General features: G+C 31.6%; 1 protein-coding gene across 4 annotated transcripts in view; it reads left to right on the top strand.

The window, feature by feature from the left end:
* Positions 1-20690, top strand: part of LOC141526926 (venom dipeptidyl peptidase 4) — a 119502-nt gene that overhangs the window by 63500 nt on the left and 35312 nt on the right. For all 4 annotated transcript variants that reach the window (XM_074242089.1, XM_074242103.1, XM_074242113.1 and 1 more), the window contains 2 exons: positions 15731-15953; positions 19897-19991. In XM_074242089.1, coding sequence (XP_074098190.1) covers positions 15731-15953; positions 19897-19991 — 318 coding nt within the window. The remainder of the gene's footprint in view (positions 1-15730; positions 15954-19896; positions 19992-20690) is intronic.

The following is a 20690-nucleotide window of genomic DNA, read 5'->3' on the forward strand; positions in this document are numbered from 1 at the left end:
CAATTTAAGTTTTCTCTGTTGGCGAGCTTTTTTTTGATTCTCTATTTCCATTCGTCGAAACGACAATGATCACCAAGATCGTACTTCTCTGTCAGCAAGGGAGTTAAGATGGACGAGAGGCAGTTTTTAAGGAGTCTATCTATGCCCTAGCGTGCAGACGGGTGCCAATTTTACATTTTTTTTATTTTTCTCCAATGGGTTATCTCGATCTTGTGTAGACTTGTACTTTATGTCCGACATTACCATTATAAAATTCTATTTTTATTCATCCAAGCTATTTTTCCAGACTTTTAATCAAAAACTTGACGCTTTTCTGACCAAAAAAAATACATTAATAAAAAATAAACTTAACTTTGAAGTAGAAAGAGCAATCAATAGTCAGACCTAAAATTTATTTCCTTTTAATTAATTATTCCGTGCTGTAAATCTAAAGTATTGCTTAAAACTTCAACACTTTATTTTAAAAACTTTTAATTTTTCCTGATAAACGTACTTCAAAGTTTGAACTTGTTCTCCAAACTAAATTTTGTATTTAGAGCATTGCATAATAATAAATCATAAATAACCAGGCTGTAAAATGAACATCGTATTTAGGAACAATATAAACTACCGAAGAGTTCCTTCGGTAGTACGAGATACTATTTAATATTAAATTTATCTGCACACATTTCTCATTATCTCTTCCTCCCACTATTTCTCTCACGAGTTTTTCCAAGCAGAATTAACCATCATAATTTATCACGATAGTTCTTCCAAAAACCTCAATAAATTATTATTAAAACTACCATTAATAAATTTATAAATTAATAAATTAAATAGCAGCTGTTTGGATAAAAAAAGAGAAAACTAAAAGCTCCGTAGAAGTTATTAAAAAAAAAAAAAGGTAGAGGTGAACGTAAGATAACATAAATAAGTCGGACGGAAATGTATCACATTAACAATTGTAACTGCACTCTGTTCTCGCTATCAGGATGTTTCACGAGAACTTCCTGGAGCAGGCAGTAGTAACTCGGTCTTCTGCAACTAAGATAAGGAACTTTCGATACTCTGTTCCGCGTACCCTCATCCTCATTCTGGTTCAGGCTCTGGCTGGCAATCGTCTGATGCCCTCGAGCTGCTGCGACAAATCGTTTTTATTCGTCCGCAATTTCGCTGGCTTTTTGTACAGTCGTCCTTTCTGTACACTCGATAGTCTATTCTCCTTCTCCTTTTTTAATGTAGACTCTTATCTATGGAAATTCAATACTGACTACGTAACGATTTTCCACACCATTTACTCGCCGAAATTAAGTATCTTAGATTTCATCGGAAAGTTATAAATATATATTTGCTTACTTTTTTTTTGACTTTACAAATCGGCTTACACTTTTAACTGAATTATTTCGATAGATAGGTCGAAAAATTTGTTTTTTAGTAGCTTAGTGCTACTAAAAAAAACTTCGCTTCGTGTCAAATAAATTTTTTTTTGAAGATGAATAAAATATTAATGATGAAAACGAAAAAAAAAAGTGATTAATCGTTATGAGAAAATCTCTTGGTCAACAGAAAGATGAAAGGAAACTTTTCATTATTTGCTATCGATGTCAAAGCAGTCCATCGTTCACTTCTCGAGAGACACTTTATGTTTTTTCATTATTGATGCTTAATTCCAATCGCTTTGATGTTCTCTTTGTTCTCCCCTCCATTTGAGAATACTTTTAGTCTGCAAAAAATGAAGAACACAAGAAAGGACATTCTTCAGCTACTCATATCTCCTCTCTATTATTTACAAAAAATTGAATTTTGCACACAAAGAAACAATCGACTATTTTTTATCAAGTGATCGAATTAACTTTTACGAAGTTAACTTTAATTACATCAAAGCCATTGATTTTAACTACGATAAAAAATGTACATCAAATCGAACAAAGAAATAATTTCTCATATATTTTGATCGTAATCGAAAGAGTTTAAAGTCTCAATAAAAAATAATAATATTATTTTCGTCAAGCGTGATAAAATAGAGCAATTAACCGGGCTTAATACAACGATTCATAAAATGTTGATTAACTTTTTTGGTTTTATTTTATTATTTTCAGGTGGAAAAAGCTCGCTGGAGCTTGCAGTCGTAAACCACAGCAATGAGGTAATTCGATTGCCGATTCGAACCCACTTGTACGGCTCAAGTTATATTCACGATCATATCAAACGATTTTCGATTTGTTTTTCCAGTCTTTAAAGCCTTTAATACCTTAATCCTCCATTCTATTCTATATACATTTTTTTTTAATTATTTCGTAAACTCTATATTGATAGATAATATATAAAGGCTCCAGTATTTAATTTCCAACTCCAGAAAATTGAATATAAGCTCTTACGTTTGCCAGACGAATATTAGGAGGAATTTAATCGTCTAATTGTCTCAGCGACACCTATAACTATCATCCCTACTTTTCATTTCTCTGTGTATGTATGTCTAGAGGGTTTCTGGTAATTCATTCATTCACTGAATTCATTTATTATTTAAACATACATTTCCATGATATTACCTACTCTAAAAGCAATAAGGCTACTCCAGACTAGATCTTTATAGCTTAATCGCTCTACTAATTATTATTATTATTATTATTATTATTATTATTATTATTATTATTATTATTATTATTATTATTATTCGTCAAAATAAAAAAATTTGTGACTTATTACTTACAATCCTTCAATAATAAAAAAAAATACCTCAAGTATAAAAATAAAAACTTAATTACAAAGTACACAGAAAGCTATTAAGCAGAGTGATAAAATAAAATAAAATGATAAAGTGTCATGAATAGTAAAGACAAGTGTCTTCGATATTAGAAAATACATTATACCTAAAATCGATCAAGCTATAAGTTTTAGCAGCGACAAGACCAAGTTGAACGTTAAGTGAGTTATTATATATACATATATATTTAAAACTTTGCGGATGTCACTTTGATAAATGCCCAGAGTAATCGTCTCATATCGTCCCCCCTTAATTTAGTGTCTAGAGCGCTAATTTGATATGCGCCAGAATTTAATAATAACTGTACATGGGGTGATAATTAAATAAGGTCTTTTGAAGGTACAACATAATTAATACTGTAAATTTATTGAAAAACTCTTAGTTTATATTTAATATTTCACATAGTTAGATCAGAGCTTTCAAAATATCTAATTTACTTGATACACTTTACACTGTTAGGATGAGTCCTACACCAGACTCGTCAATATTGAACAACTCATCAGACTGATTGGAGAGCTGAGAGTTGTGTAATTAGTAAGCATGATGTTAATCTCGCGCTATTACATCCTTCTCTAGTAATTCACTAATACTATCATCCGCTTATTAAAGCGGATCAATTTATTATTTGCTTTTTCAACATTGATCCTTCTCCTTAGTCAGAGCTAGTTATTTATTGATCAACATTTATATAAATATATTCGTATTTCCTTTAAAAAAAATATTTAATTAAATTTTACTAGCGAGAATACTTTTGACCGGGGGGCCATCTAGCGGTAAAATTATAAACTAAAATTTAAATTTAATATTTATTAAGAAAACAACGCATTGGTCTGAAATATTCATAAATTTCGAATAAATTAAAAAATGAAATATTAATTAAGTGAAAATAAAAGTAACAAGTAGCACAATGCTTGAAGGAATGTAGAATTGGTTTATTTAAAATTTAAAAAGCAAATGATTGGTAAACAAACTGGCCAGTAGAAGCAAGCACACTGAAGAGTTTAGCATACTGCAGTCTTTAGTTTTTCTCGTTAAATCTATGTATATAAATGTATGGATGCGTGAGATGAAGCTTGACGCATTTTAACGCGAAATATAATGAAATGATAGGCAGGCCAATGGATTGCCGATGGCTAACCAAGCTTGGTGGGTTTAATGTGGCGTACTAGTCATCGGGGTACGAAGACATACCTACTATTTATAATGCTGTCGAGTATCCCGGTAGTGTAGTCTAGTGCTCTGCTCTGCTGAGTGTAAGCTTTGCTGAAATGAAATGCCGCTGGGAAAACTGTTTCCATTGCGTCACATTCACTTTGTATGTATATAGTGTTAGTGTTGGAGTTGCCACGAGTGTACCGCGAACCTTGCCACACGCTCGCCGGTGTGACGACTATGACGAGCCCACAAATACCTGCGTCAATTCTCGCACATACATACACACATATGCAAACACACTGGATTGCACTGCATTTTGCCATTTCAGATACCATCTCGTATTCATACACATAAACTTAATGTATATGTTATTATACGCTTCTATTTATATTTAATTTTGATGACTTCATCACACGGTTTAATTAAAATTATCCTATTACCCCCGACTAATTGTTTTCGAGAATGAAATATGCTCCCAAATCCCGGATATACATGTCGTGATAATGCGCTTTATTTTTAAATTATAACTTTATTATAATTTGGTTTATATAAGTAATGCACATGTGTGCAATTTTTTTTTTTTTTTAATAATTTAAGTACAAGATAAATTGAAATTTTCATACCGACAAAAATATTTTTCGAAACAATTATTAAATTATTATTAAATAAATACAACTATAAAATCTCCAACGTTCAATCACAAAGCTGGCATAAAATAAGTATCAAAAGTACAGTGTACTTTTTAACAGTAAAATTTAATTAATTAATTACTAAATTAGCAACGAAAATTTATAAAAACCGGGACGTGAACTAAACGATGCGTAATTAAATGAAAATAGCTGTAGTAAGTTTGTTCAAAATTAGTTATTCAAAGCTGACTGATTAGCAAACTTTATTGTGGCAAAAAAAAAAAATAAAAAAGCCAAGTGTGTTTATTGGGTATTTGAATGAAGCTTCAGGTCTAATTAACTTTCGGAAAAGTTATTGCCCCGTCCTGGTCCTGGTCTTGGTCTGCAGAGTGCGGCCAAAGGTCGTTGGTTAGAAACTGTAATTTAACAGTGGATGCAAGAAGACTCGGGCCACTGTTCTGTAGTCTACGGTGGATACTAGATACATAGTACAACACTAGTTGGTGTGTATATTAAAGAGAAAGATGTATACGGTGCCACGAGAGAGTTGGCTGGCGCCATCCGACAAATTTAATAACGTTTCTAGGATACTTGGTTCGCCACACGTACTCTCTAAACCAGCATGTGAATGAAGCCATACCATTTTCCATTTACATCAAGGCACCTTCGCATTATGAATATCATATACATCTACACGTACATATATTAATATATATATATATATATATATATATATATATATATATATATATATATATATATATATATATATATATATATATATATATATATATATATATATATATATATATATATATATATATATATATATATTTATATATTTCAAGACTCTACCGGATATATGAAGTAAAAGTCAGATACATAGAAAATTAACCAAGTAATATTCAATAGAGGCAAGGAAATAATTTTTAAGAATTTTATTACGCGAAAAATCTTGAAGGGTTCATCATTCTACAGTTTTTCTGTTACGATTTAATAAAAGAAGTTTCAATTTAATAAAGATGCGAGTTTGGTGTATATTTCACAAAAAGCTTCATCCTTTTCATTCTCGGTCTCGGATCCTTGCGATGAGGAAACTAAACCGGATAAACTCATGACCTGGAAATGATTCACGGTGGATGTAACTTTAAGACCGATTTATACTTTTGTCGAGTCTTCTACTTGTTTTGTATAAATTAATTTTATCATTATTATTAATGATAAAAAAAAGAAAATAAAAAATAAATTTGAGTAAATTTGTCCCCTTTAAGTTTTCAGTTTAAATTACAACGAAAACTGTTTGCCCAGCAAAAATTGGTATTGGAAAGAAAAACAATTGATCGGTTAAAAAAGCCCTCGGAACAACTGGCATATGTATTTTACCCGACAAAAGATTGATAAATTACCACCGATAAATAAAACTCATCAATTGATATTTTTTCCATTACCATTCACGATTTAGTTGGCAAGTTTGCAAGTTTAACTATACAATTGTCAGGATTCATGATTCCGGATTCACTATTTTCTGCAATACTTTCACTCTGAAGAGTCACAGTCCAGAGCCTAGAGTACCTACTATGTACTGAATAGTATGTAGTGTGTAGTGTGGAGAATGTAGAATGTAGAATATAGAATGTAGAGGTTAGTGACGGCAGAATGGGGTGGATGCGGTCGGGCAATTCACGAGCAGCAACCCCGATGGAACACGTCGAGGGCTACCTGCACCCCATACATCTCCACAACACAAGTATATATACATTCACACTCTGGACCTACCTCGTGCCTTTATTCAAATCAAACCAGTGAAATGGGTCGCTGATACGTGCCCGATACTCCCCGACCTGTCGCGCCTTACCAGCGAAACATTCCCCCCCCCCCCAATCTAGGATTTAAGCTCCGACCAAATATTCTGCAAATTTAGAGCGAATTGCTCTTTCAAAAGCTTCCGTGCTTTTTATTACGTTTCAAATGGATTATTAACATTCTCATTATGCGGTAAATTGATTTTGTAGTTTTTTTTTTTTAAATAGTTCAATACGCGTGCTTTTGATTGAAATTAAATTGAAATATGAGAGGAATGTTCAGCTGATAAATCGACGGTTCACAGTTCGAATTCCGTTGATAGTAGAAAAATTTTGAACTTCACGCTAAGAAAATCGAAAATTTTCGAAAATCGGGAAGTTATTGGTTTCACCCCGTTTTGCCAAAATCGAGTTTTCAGCAATTTTGACGAGTCTAAGTTGTTCTTCAGAAAATTTCCTACAAAAAACGTTAGTATTTTATGGGTCTATCTTTTTTTTTTTTTTTTTTTTTTAGAAGAAATTAAAGTTGTTTGTCCCGAAACATAAAAGTGGCCACAACTCGTAAAATTATGACTTAAGGGGAAAATTAGGCCATTCTAAATCATCGAAAATCAAAAATAGAACTTCCGGATCTTTCAGTGGTCATAACTCCAAAAATAATTGCTTTAAATGAAATTATGACCACTTTAAATTATTCCTCGGGAAATTTCCTACAAGAAACTTCGTGTTTTGTAAGTCTAAAAAAAATTTTTTTAGGAGATATCGGGACTTTAACAAAATTCAAAAAATCGAAAATTCGAATTTTTGACTCTGAAACATAAAAGTGGCCATAACTCCTAAAATAATGACTTTAGGGGCAAAATAGGCCATTCGAAATCGTCTTAAATTCAAAGTTGTACTTCCGGATCTTTCAGTGGCCATAACTGCTGAAATAATTGCTCTAAATGCAATTTTGACCACTCTAAATTGTTCCTCGGGAAATTTCCTACAAGTTACTTTGAGTTTTATCGGGAAATAATTTTTTTTTACGAAAGTAACGGGAAGTTGCAGAGATGGCCTTCAGGGTCTACCGTTTCCCTAATTTTTTTTTTAAGTTAAAATAATAATATTAATAATAATAATAATAATAATAATAATAATAATAATAATAATAATAATAATAATAATAATAATAATAATAATAATAATAATAATAATAGAGCAATATTTTAAAAGGGAGTAGAATTAAATGTGTGTCTTTGTTCTACAATAGTACCCCCAGTACTCAGGGGTATGTTCCATCCACTCTCTCGAAATGTAATCAGGTTCGCGCACGGGTGAATTTTGTGCGACCTCTGTAAATTAAATATTGTATATGGTATATTATATTGTATATTTTGTTCATAATGCAAGACACCACTTGAAAGAGCTTCGGTAAACTCGAAATATCCTTCTGAACAATATTCCGTTGTATTTCTTTGATACAAATTACATAAATTACATATGTTGGTAAATTGTTAATGGGTTTGTCGTTTATCATTATTGCTTTCAACTAAATTTACACTTAAAAATTATTGTATTTAAATTCAAGTAAATATTAGTTGTTATAATAAGAGAAATAATTAATAATAACTGACAATTTAATTTTATCACTTGAATAATTCAATTTATCAAAAATTCAACGCTATTAATAATAATGAACATGTCATAATTATAGAATTAAAAACTATATTACAAATGGTTATACAATATCGAATTGTTTGTATCGTAATACGGTTTATTATTGATAGTTAATTATTGATCAACAGAAGCTATTTTGATTGACGGAACAATAATTTATAATTACATTGTTATTGATTATTATTATTATAATTAACATCGAGACTCTATTTTTAAACAACAAAATACTTGTCGAGAAATTGATAGAATTAAACAAGCTGTTTAAATTACGCGATATGACAATAATAATAATAAAATTTAATGAAAATTACCTCTCGAATTTTTATAAAGTTTAATAATAAATTTTCCGCCCGGTTTTTCCATTAACTCTCTAAGTGACGAACAAAAATCACAATTACAAAAACTGAATTCGATTTTTATAACATGAAAGCTAAATCGTTCCAAAGTGCATCACCACTCTGGTTATTAACAGTGAAACTAATAGCTCAAATTTTATAGAATTGAAACGCTTGAAACTGAAATAACATTTAAAAGGTCCATTTGGAAAATCAAGATCTATTAAATCTGAAATAAAACATAGAGTGCTCAATTTATAGATTCAAAAAACGGAATGTGATAACAGATAAATAAATAAATGTTAATGATACTTTGAACAATAAAATGAAATTGCAGCAACGTTAGAGTCGGCTGTTAAGCGGCTGAAATGTGCGAGAATAAAAATAAAAGTTTGGGAGTAAATAGAGGTAAAAATACAGTTACAAATGTTAGATTTAATCTCAAATTTACTGTAAACTGTCCTGAGGAATTGGGTTGCGATAAGTATACACGCGTAAAAGACACGGGAATAAACTAAAAAGCGCATAAAAGTGAACTAAAAAAGAGTTGCGCCAGAAGAACTTGAGTTAAGGGCTGAGATAAAATATTTAACGATTTTTTTTTACAGAAACTATCTCGTAGCGGCGTGTTTGCTAATAGCATAAAAATTTTGTATATAAAAATTGGATGTTTGCCGACGTCAAAGCGATTAATAGTCGAGCTTTCATCTCTTTCAAAGGGCCTCTGCGTCAATAATAAGACTGAATTATTTATGAACCATATATGATCGTGTAAGCATCATTTGTCAGTTGGTAAAAGTTCAATTTTCCGTCAAGTATTTACTCTTTTTTTTACAAGGAAATTTTGGAACAAAAAATGCCATTATCACAAAGAGAACCTTTACAAGCGATAACTAAAACGTTTGACATTTCAATTAACTTACTGTGCTGTAAATGACTTGTTAATTTATTATGTAATTACTATTTAATATTTCCTTTGTTTTATCATTGAATTATATTTTATCGACGATGGAATGTTCAATTTAATTACATCAAAGTATTGCAAAACAATGATGAGTTTTTAGGTCAATTTTTTATTTCAAAGGAAAATTCAATTTTTCTGTAATTTAATTTTTTCTGTTTGAATATCTTGACTGAATATATTAATTAATAATAAATAACATAACATTGTCGATATAATTAAATAAAATAATAGTCCCTTGACATTTAGCTTGCAATTATAAAGCCAGACCGCATAATTTTTAAGGACCGCTAAACTTAGAAATTGTTTAATATAAATACTCGAGTACAGATGTTTAAAAGTGGAGTACTTTCAGTGTATTTACGAGATGCATGAACGAGTGAATTCAAGTATTGGAAAATTTCTGATTCTGTAGCAGTAACTGTACCATTACTATTATATTGTTTTGGTATAAATATTGTATATATCCAGTGACTAGAGCTTACCCGAGCATTCTCATTGAACTTCTCGGGTGCAGTTACAGTAATACAGTAATACAGTAATACAGATGTTACGTGCGTTTATATTTATACCGAGAAAGAAGTTACTTTTAAACATCGGTAATAAAGATGTCCGAAGGGAAACAACGACAAGAACTCTCGAGTTAAAGTGAATATACGAGACTGGTTCAAAAGTACCACTACCAAGAACAAGGAGGAAACGGAGAAAGTCATATCGTTTCTCACTAAATTCGCGAAATTTAATTTCACAGTCTTTATACTCATTCTATCTGAAACTCCGAAGAAATTTAAGTTTAAACTTTGGCCTAACAAGAATGGAAGCGTACAATTACTTCATACTACTTTGTTACTAGACACTCTACGGCTCTAAGGCGTTAAGGCGACTTATATGTAGAGTCTTTATCTTTGATGCTGCGTACATCTCCGTAAAGGAAAGTGAACACGAGACGCTTAATTCGATAGACCGTTTAATTGCACTTCTGTTATTGCTTAATCGAGTGTAAACTCTCGTTTTAAATAAACTTGTATTGCTATTTTAGACTTTGATTTAAGTCATTTATCATGTTTTCCATTATTACATTGATTATTAAAAGTTTATTAATTTTATAAATTATTTTTTAACTTCAAATAAGTAAAATTGAAGAAAAAAAATTTTTTTTTAATAAATGAAAGTATTTTTTCATTTTAAAAAATACATTTATACGACTGTTGATTTTATCCAGCTCGAAATACACCCGAAACTTTATTCTCCAAACAAGAGATCTCTCTTTTGTGCCCGGTAGAGTTCCATAGTCCATAATTCCAAATCAAACTTAAAGAATAAATATCAGGTAACCTAAAAAGTTGATTAAAGTCAAATAAAAATTTACAATCTCCGGAATTGAAAATTAAATTTATAAAGTTTAGATCACTAAATCATGATTGGCAATAAATTGTATTTACCAACAGTAATACTAATACCAATACATTGGAATCGGGAAGGTAGTTAAGGATTGAACCGGCGTATCTGGAGATTTCCTCTACAACTATTCTACGAGGAAACTTGTATCAGAGAGATACAGATATAGTAAACTATACCTGATCGATAATAGCGAGTAAGACCATGAGTAGGCACGCAATTGGCCACATGTCCTTATTAATGAGGATTTGTGCTGGCGTTGTATCTCCTTCCCAGTCTTTCTGTCCGTACTATTATGTAGCATGGAGACATATGTACCTCTGCACAATATTGCTTCTCCAGCTCCTCTGTATGCCCGTAATAGCGAACATATATTTAAACTATCGCATTCTCGGTTTAAAAAGATCCGAAAAATCGGCTTTGACTCCCGGCGATCAATTCAAATCAGTAATTATTATCATTATGATGCCTTTAATTTGGAATTCAAATTAATTTTACCAGTGAATTTGTAATTCAATAGAACCTGAGGGACAAATGATTACTGCTTTGGATTACACGGAGCTCTAATTAGTTAGGGAAACTCATGTCCTTTTTGAGAAAATAATTCTGTAGGTTGTACTGGAGGCGTCTTCTGTAATATTATTGAGGAAGCTGGAATAGAAGGTAACTAGCTTGTGGATCAGAGCCTAGTATACCCGTACAGCGGTACACTCGAACGAACAACCGATGCGACATCCCACGAGACAACCCCAGGCATTATTGCATCGAAGCTGCCTTCAATTTGGCCGCTAAACCTCCACCCCTCGCTATTCTATTCACTGAATTTACTTTGTGTCGACTATACTAGACGTGTTCATGATCATTCAGGAAATGAGACTCCTAGTTAACGTTTTTTTAATTATAATGACACCTTTTTTTTTTTGTTTGCTTTTAATTAACTATAGAGTAAAAATTTTTATTATTATTTTATAATTTTTTTTTTTTTTTTTAATTTAATGAGCTTTCATATGAATATAAACATGACGTATTTATTTTTAATAGTTTCGAAGGTTCACATGTGTGGAAATTTATCACATATAATATATACGTTAATCATTTTAAAAAAATTCAATCCAAATAAATTTCTAAAAAAAAAAATAATCTTCAAATAATAAATTAAAAATAGTATCGTTTAATATTTAAGATGAAGAGTGTCCTGTAAGCCATTAGATAATGAGTATAATTCATCGCTATCTTAGGTAGCAGTGTGTGATATCGGATGACCTATAACCGGCGATTAAACATTTACACAGTTCCTAAATAAACATAGGATTGTCTGGGACGAGAATGTGAGAGTGGTGTAGTGTTCTCGGATGTTAAATGTTGAATACCCCTTTACTTTCTCGAGGAGATATATACATGTGGGATGTAACAGTATGGGAGCAGAGGACCGATGAATTAGAGCCCCGGTTAATCGTGTATATATTATACATACTAGTGTGACAACGTCTCTAAGTTCAAAGCTCCAAGTCTGAAGGAACACACGCATTCTATCGACAAATTCCAAGTTGAGGGAACTTAAACAGTAAAGACACCCGTAATTTGATTATAAATTACGGCTATTAAGCTCTCGACTTACCCAACTGTACACCAACTACACTTTTGGCAATAGCTTTTGCCGCTTGGACGCCTTTATAACCTCAAACTTTTACTTATATATATTTCCATGTATATCATATTTTAATTACCGATTTAATTACATTTTTGCTTATTTTTTTTTTTTTTTTTAATCAAATAAAAGTAGAAACAAATTTTTTACAAATAAGTTTAATTATTTGTTTGAAAATAAAAAATAAATTATTTCTTAATATTTTAAATTTAACTCTCTGAAAAGGAGACAATTTAGTAATCATGCGTCATCTGTTGAAGATTTCCGACACTATTCATATTAAAATTTATTTATTTCTTACTTTTGATAAAAAAATTGGATATGTTCTCATTCAAAAAATTTATTTTCCACGAAATAACGTCTACTTTTTAAAGATTAAACTGAACCATAAACTCTCAATGTTCGAATGGAACGTTCGAATTGTGTAACAGCTTCAATTCCCGAATAAAAAAACTAAAAGAATAAAATAACAAAGCTGAAATCTGTTTTATGCCTCGGAAGTATTTGGAGTAAACCGTTTTTCCCGCTTCAAACAACAACCGTCAGTTCTCAGTAGTTCTGTTCAGATTCAACCCGAACCGAAATTTAATATCCCCTTTTATTACTCTCTAACGATCTTCAAATATCAATTCGCCTGTCAAATCACTTTCATCAAATCCAACGAATAAATTTCATCTTCCTCCCTTCTCCCTTCTCAAAAAATTACCCCTTTATAAATTAAAACCCGTAGAATAACATTTAACAGCTTTTAAGTGTCAACTAAATTTTTTATAATTGCTCTTAGTCTTCTTCTTTTTCTCGTAATCTTATATCAGCTTTGTGATAAAATTTTCGGCCACTAAAAAAATATAATTTCAGAGAAAGGACTGACAATTAAGTTAATTGCCCCGAGCCTTTTCTCTTTCTTTATTTTATTTTCTCCTTTCCATTAACCCTCGGCAGCATCACGTACAAAAATAAAATAAATGCCGGGGCTACTTTACGTCTAGTCTTTCCCTTCTTCGAAACCAAATCATTATTTTTTATTTTTAATTTCAAATTACGAATCACTAATTAATTTTGTTTAAAAAAGTGAGAATTTTTTCCCCCAGAAAAGGACATTAAACATTAAAAGCCGCTGGAATATATTTACGCCCAAGTTTTACTTTTTTATTTGTTCTTATTTTTAAATGAAACTTTATTTTTAACGGGTGAGTTTCGTGTTACCACTATTTTACACGGCTTTTGTCTAAGAGCATTCATTAATTTTCAGTAACATTATCTTACCTTTTTTAACGCAAACCGCATTTTTTCAAGCTATTTATCCACTTTTTTTTTCTCTAATTAATAGCCAAGCGAACTTTCCTACCACTTATACAATGTATCGTGTCAATTTTTTACCTCTTGTAAATACCGAACTCTATCAGCTTGATTAAAAAATATTTTCCCGAGATTATCAGAATTAACCAATCGAAATTTCAGCTCAAAATTTATATATTATCATTTTTAAATTCATTTATATTCAAAAATTTATTCTCAGGGGCTCTAAAAAACTAAAAGCTGACCTCTTTAGCGCCAGTGAGTGTGTATCAAAGCACCCTGGTGTGTAATCAGAGCGGACTTACTCGACAAACGAGCTGCCTAGTTTCTCTCCGGTTCTTTTATATATTTATATTTATTCTTACACTCATATGTAATAGAGACCTGTCGCATTTAACTTCATGAGCGCGAAAAAAGCTCACAGTCAAGTCTAGAGCTTTATAATGACTTTTTTAAATAGGTATTACGGTTGTTCTTTTTGCCTTAAATTTTTAAAGTTTGAAACAACATTCAAGTTTTTTTTTTTTTTTTTTTTTTTTTCCATTTTAATATTTATTGTTCTCTTACAGTAAAAACTTTAAATCTCAGTCCTATGAAGTAGAAGTGTGAAAATAAAGTTTTTAAAGTTATGAACATTGTTTACTCAAGTAGAAGCTTCGGAAGAATCGGGTGTGAAATTTATGACCTTAAATTTAGAGCACAATTTCATAATTTAGATCTCATAAATAATAAATTGAAATTAAAAAATACTTTATGCTTAATTGTAATATATTGTCAAGCTCTTAGTTGTATTTAAAGATGAAAGTTCTTGAGATCGTCCGTCTACAAGACCGAAAGCTCTTTAGAGTCAGGAGAAAAAACAAAAAAAAAAAAAAAATAATCTTGTCAACAGAAAATAAGGCCGTAAATAAACTGGTCTCGGGTATAATATCAGAGGCTTCACTTAAAGACTCTCATCTGAGTTTTCTCTCTGCAGCTATTACTATTACCAGCGAAAAGAATAAAAAGCGATTTAATTCGCGAATCTGGAAGTAAGCCACGTCCCGTATTTCTCGGGTGTATAACGGCCCGGGGATTAATAATCCAGCACGGAGAATCCCTGGAGTTCAACAAGGCGCTAGTCACTAGTCTCTAGATTCTCTAAAAGTATACACTGCTCTACAGTTCCAAACGCAAGCGAACGCCTAAGGAATAGCTAGAAGAGCAAAAAAGTTTGAAGTTTAATAGACGAAGGTTTCTGTTCCTCACTAACTCTAAACAGGAGCTTCCAATTGGCGATAAGGGAATAGACTAGAGAGACTTTATTTATTCTCTTTGTCTCCCATTGATGTGCTATTAAGTACACGCGAAGCGGCTCGCGATACTCTAGAGATAGCTCAGGTTATTGGAAAAATGAATTGAATTGGTATTTCTTGGGATTAGAGTCTCTGATGAGGAGGTAATTAATTTTTAATTTCATTCTGAAGAGATTTATGTCGAAGATAATATTTTTAGAGATAATTGGAAAATTTCATCCAGAAAAAATCGGAAATTCTGTCGCTAAAAACTCTAAACATCATAGGTAATTTTTTACAAGTGATTTTTGTAATATTATTCATGAGAAATTGTTTAGTATAACGGGAATAATTGATGATTTAGAGATCAAGACTTAAAGCCACATGAAAAATTATTTTATTGTTGAAAAAAAGACTCTAAGATGCAAATTTTTTAAACATGAGATAAAAGATAATTTTTTTTTATTGAAAATTAGAAAATAAAATAAAAAATGTAAAATAAATGAGCTTTGAGCTCATGCAAATACCGCTAGAATTAAAAATAAAGCTTTAATAGGGAGTAAATTACTAGGGAAACGAGCTTTTGAAGTATTCTTTCGGGGAAATAAATCATAAATAAAATCATAATATACGCTGAAGGAGATTTACATTATAAATATGTTTTTTATGAGCCGAGGGAATTAATATTTTAATACTTTTGTAAGGTTTATTTCTGATTGAAGTAGAGACAGCTGTTAAATAAGTTTATTAATGCTCTAAAAGTTATTTACCCTGCGGGAGGATCTTTAACTGAAAACTAAATAAAAAATATATTTAAAATGTTACAGGAACTGATGACGAAGACCAACAGGCGAAATTGGCGACGACTACTGGCGGGTGCATTAATAGCGATTGTCGTTCTTGTTCTGCTGATCACGGCGATAATTCTCCTGACTGGAAGCCCCGAATCCGGAAGCGCTCGAACGACTACCACTGCATCTAGCATCACTCTGGAAGAGTGGCTCGGGGGATGGCTATCCGCTAAAAGCTTTAATGGGACCTGGCTCAGTGGTCAGTACAATTTTATTTGTTTTTCATTTTTATTAATAACTCATAATTCTTTTTAAAATATACTCCACCACAATTCTCAAATATAATTCGCTGTTAAATTACCCTAATTATTACCGAGCAATTACGAAGACAAGGTGATAGTCAGAGCTTTATTTTATTTAACTACAGTTGCAATTATCGCCGAGTTATCAAAGATCAAGGAAAAAAAGAACTCTCTAAACGATGAAAGTTGTAAAAGTGTATCGCACATTGCAAATGAAACAGTAAAACCGACGTTAAAGTAATAAAGTGCCTGGAAATAAAATGCCCGTCGACCGGTGGGGATAATGGCGTTGATGAAATTCTTCCTAAGTGTGGACCAAACTTTGAGATTAAAATCTCTCTCTTTATAACCACGACCTACCTAGAGTAGTTTACGTCAACTATTTGTTTATTCGCTTTTTTTACATTCCGGGTTTCTTTTTGCAAACATTTATTCCTCTAAACCTCCGTCGAGGAAGAAATTAGTCACTTTTGTTAGCAAATTAGTCAAATTCGGCCTTAAATTTCAGTTAAAAAAAATAGAAAACAATTTCGCAATTCTAAACTTTTAAAAATTCTTAAAACTTCTCCGTCAATTCTTCAAGATTTGGTCCATGATAATCCTTTTCAATTGCTGCGAAAAATTACTCACCCAGTTGATTACTTCAAAAGATCTAAAGCCTCTAAGCAAACCTTCCAAAATTGCGAAGTATGCAAAACATTCCATATCGTGTTTGATACAAACGGCTCCTTGAAACCTTCCTTGGAACGTGATGACAATGAAGAGCGTCTTGGAGAAGTGTGCTATCCAAACAGGCGGCGTAGTTAGATCAACAAAGCCAAATTCAAGGCTGTCATTGGAGGAATGCGAACAACGCAGCAGTTCTCGAGTTGAGAAACAACCAAACTGGACTGAGTAGTGTGGCTGCTGTTGTAATAGCGACTGTATGGACTGTGTTACACCATCAGTAGCACGTCTCGTCACAGAGGATGCCCTGGGAGGTTGAGATTGCCCAGGAAGATCGTTAACGCGATATATTATTGAGGCGATACCACCAAATAGGGTCATACCACAAGAGCCCTATGCTCTGACTCGAATCTTCGCATCTACATATCTATGCGCTGTGAGTGGATGTCTCTATATATATATATATATATATATATATATATATATATATATATATATATATATATATATATATATATATATATATATATGTTATCAAGTCTATTCGGTACAAAGACATCTCTATCTCTATCTTTGCTCGATATACGTCTAAATATGTGTATACACAGGGCTGCTGCATATGTGCATTGAAGCTCCAGCTCGTCCCGTTCGCTCCAATAAGCCACGAGTACGTGAATATACTCATAACCATTGCTATCCCCTGCATCGTGCATTCTATTTGTCCCCTGCGATTTAAAGTCAGTTTGTAGTATGACGAGAAACCTTTCTTGACAAATGCTTCCCTTCACTACTACTTCTATTCGAGCAGTTGACTCTGATAAGATTAGTCGTCGACAGACATCACAATCTTTTGCAACTCCTGCTTCGCTGTATTAGTTTATCTTCTGGTGAATATTTCACACTTGGGACAAGGTCCAACTCTATTTTATTACGCTTTTTTACTCTCACTTAACTTTATTTCTTCGGGGAATTTTTTCACTCTATAAAACGGCTTCTTACCTTTTAAATTATTGAAAAACAATTTTGGACTTTTAGGATTAAATTTTTAGTTTGCTTTAGTGTAAATCTCATCAGTTTTTTTCAAAATTTTACACAAGACAAAAAATTATTTTTTTTAGTTTTTTTTCCAAAAAAAAATGAAAAGCTAATGGGTTTAAAATTGACAAGGGTTCGAATGAGTAATCTACGAGGAGATTCATGGGATTAGCTGTCGTGTCCACAGCTGGTCGTCTTCGGGCAGGAGCATCCCGTTAACTTCGTTACACCGTGTGGTTAATCGATGCTGAAAGCTCGTCTCCAGTTATGTGTCGACTTCCACTTATGTGTCTGATAACCGATAACTTTCCAGATGAGTCTCAATTCGATAAACACTCCTCGGAATAATTCCTCAACTTTAAAATAGAAACAAATGTTGATAAAAATAAAGCACCAAGTATTGATCAATATAAATCCGTTGGCTCTGTACAAATTCGATTGTGTTAGAAAATAATTGGACCGCTGAAGCAAAAAACTCACTGCGAAGTGTTTGCTCCGAGCGGTCTGTGCGCTTCGATTTTTCTATTTCTATTTTGAACTCGACAATTCCCACGAATAGGAACCACCGATTTTTTACTCCCATTTAATTTATATTTTTATTCATCGCTTAAAAAAATAAAACACATTTAGTATTTGAAGGGAAAAAGGTACTGCATTTATCTTCCTCAATATTTACATACTTAGATATCTACGGAAATTAATCTCAACATACTCCCTCAATTATTTATCATGCTATGATAATAATAATTCTAATAATAATGATAAAGATTTCGACACTGTACAAATAGACAACAATCTATGTGTTTATTTTGCTCTCAACTTATTCTTATTTGTTCTAGACTATTTATTGTGTAGCCCAGACCTCCAAGCAATATATAACGTCGCTCGGGGTAAATCGATAAAAAATACATAGGTGTAAGAAAAAAATCTAAATAAATAAGATCCCTCTGAGCTAGAATCCAGAATTTAGTGAGTTTCTAAAAGAACCAGACATTTCACTGACTACAATCACAATATTCACCCCATTCATAACGAATTTTATTACTTTCACTTCTAAGATAAACCCTATTGAATTTTTACGCCTAAATATTTTGTTTTTTCAAGACAATTTTATCAAATTGTAAGTCCATATGAAAAAATTTGCGCATATGTCCTGACATAATTTTTTTTTGGTCAAAGTTAATATTGAAAACATCCGACAGGTGGCCCATAGTTGCTAGATTGTCTTCTAATAAAAGATTTAATTTAAATCAATATGAAAAAAAATTTTACCTTAATTGTTTCGACACTTTTTCAATGCAGGAAAAAAAATCTAAATGATTACATTTTGTAACAAAGCTCGTAAAAATATCAGATAGCATTTAGTAATTACTCTACAACAATTGTTTGAAATTTTTGATTGATATTTTTCGAATGAATTTGATGGAACAAAAGGTCGTTTAATAGATTACTCTTATTACTAAACGAGTAATTGAAATTTAGCGTTATGTGAAAGCTGCCAGCCATAGAATAGAAATGAAATGTAATAAAATAACAAAAGAGAATTGAAATGTCGAAAAAATAGAGTAGAATAAAATAACGAAAACTGTTTTACTGTTTGTCGAATGCGAAAAAATAAACAAACCGGAGTTAATATAACAATGAGAGCATTCACAAAGGAAATAAATGAATGTAGACAATCTTTATGAAACGACCAATTACACCGGAAATGACACGTGCTCGATGTCCGTCGGCAGCAGAGGAGCGCGATGGACTATACTATGTACGATGTCAATCCTTCTGGTTGAATTGCTATCGAAATTCGCGGTGGCCGGGACACGCGAAATCAATCTCCACTTGTGCGAGCGCATATCCACCTCTCTGTCTATCTGCTATCTATCTAGTTATCCACTATCCAACATTATACAATTACTAATATACAACCGATGTCTCCGCCGAGTAATAGTCCATAGGTTATGGACCCGAGGGCAGTTTCTGGTACCGCAACTCCTAATACTAAACAACAATACTAAACGATATTCACTTTCACGGTGAGTGTCACGTTAATATCCGGATACCCAGAATGCCACATACAATCGATTTCTCACTTCCGTCCTCTCAATCTCGTTTATTGATATTTACCTGATAATAATAGTAATAATTATTACAAATTTCGATCTTTTGAATTATTAATTTAAATTAATTTAAATCTTCTTTCAGACAATGAAATTCTCTACCAAGATGAAATGGGAAACTTAATGATTTACAACGTTAATGCTGATGAGTCCAAGCTCGTGCTGCCGATTACCAACCCGGTGAGTTTATTATTTATTTTGTAATTTAGAAGATCAATTTTCTGATGAATAGTTAAGCCCTCGAGTACTTTATTAACTCCTTTTGTAAATATTGTATTACATGGATAATTATTGTGTTAAATTTTACTCTAAAGGAAATTCAAAGCTTTTAGTACTTTTTACTGTTAAAAGAATTTTTTAGAGCTTGATTTTTTATTTAAAATAAAGCAATCGATTTAATAGTAATAACTTCTTGCAAATAAATTAAAAAAAAAAAAAAAAAAAAAAAAAAAATTTAATTTATCTTATTTTTAAACAAATCCTTCGATCGATGTTCAAATAGAAACAAACCTATATAAAAAAAAGTACCCTTTAACTTCGTTAATCCGCGTCATAAAAAATTCTATTAATATATAAGTAAAAAAAGCCATTATAAAAGTGAATAATAAAAAATTTATCAGTTTGTTAATTATTAAAACTCAATCAAAAAAGCAAAAGTAGTTTAGCGATAATAATAACGACAACAGTTATGGTTATGGAACAAAATTGTGATTTCCTCTAGGTATTTAACTTGTGATTGGATTTGAGAGTGGGAAAATTTATAATAATATAATAATAATAATAATAATAATAATAATAATAATAATAATAATAATAATAATAGGTGGAATAAATAATGGGATGAATGAAAAAGTTAGGGGTTTTGAAGTAAGATAATAA

The sequence above is a fragment of the Cotesia typhae genome, unplaced genomic scaffold (assembly GCF_013202065.1).
Source record: "Cotesia typhae breed Kobodo isofemale line unplaced genomic scaffold, CoteBio_Ctyphae contig_11, whole genome shotgun sequence".
NCBI classification, from domain to species: domain Eukaryota; kingdom Metazoa; phylum Arthropoda; class Insecta; order Hymenoptera; family Braconidae; genus Cotesia; species Cotesia typhae.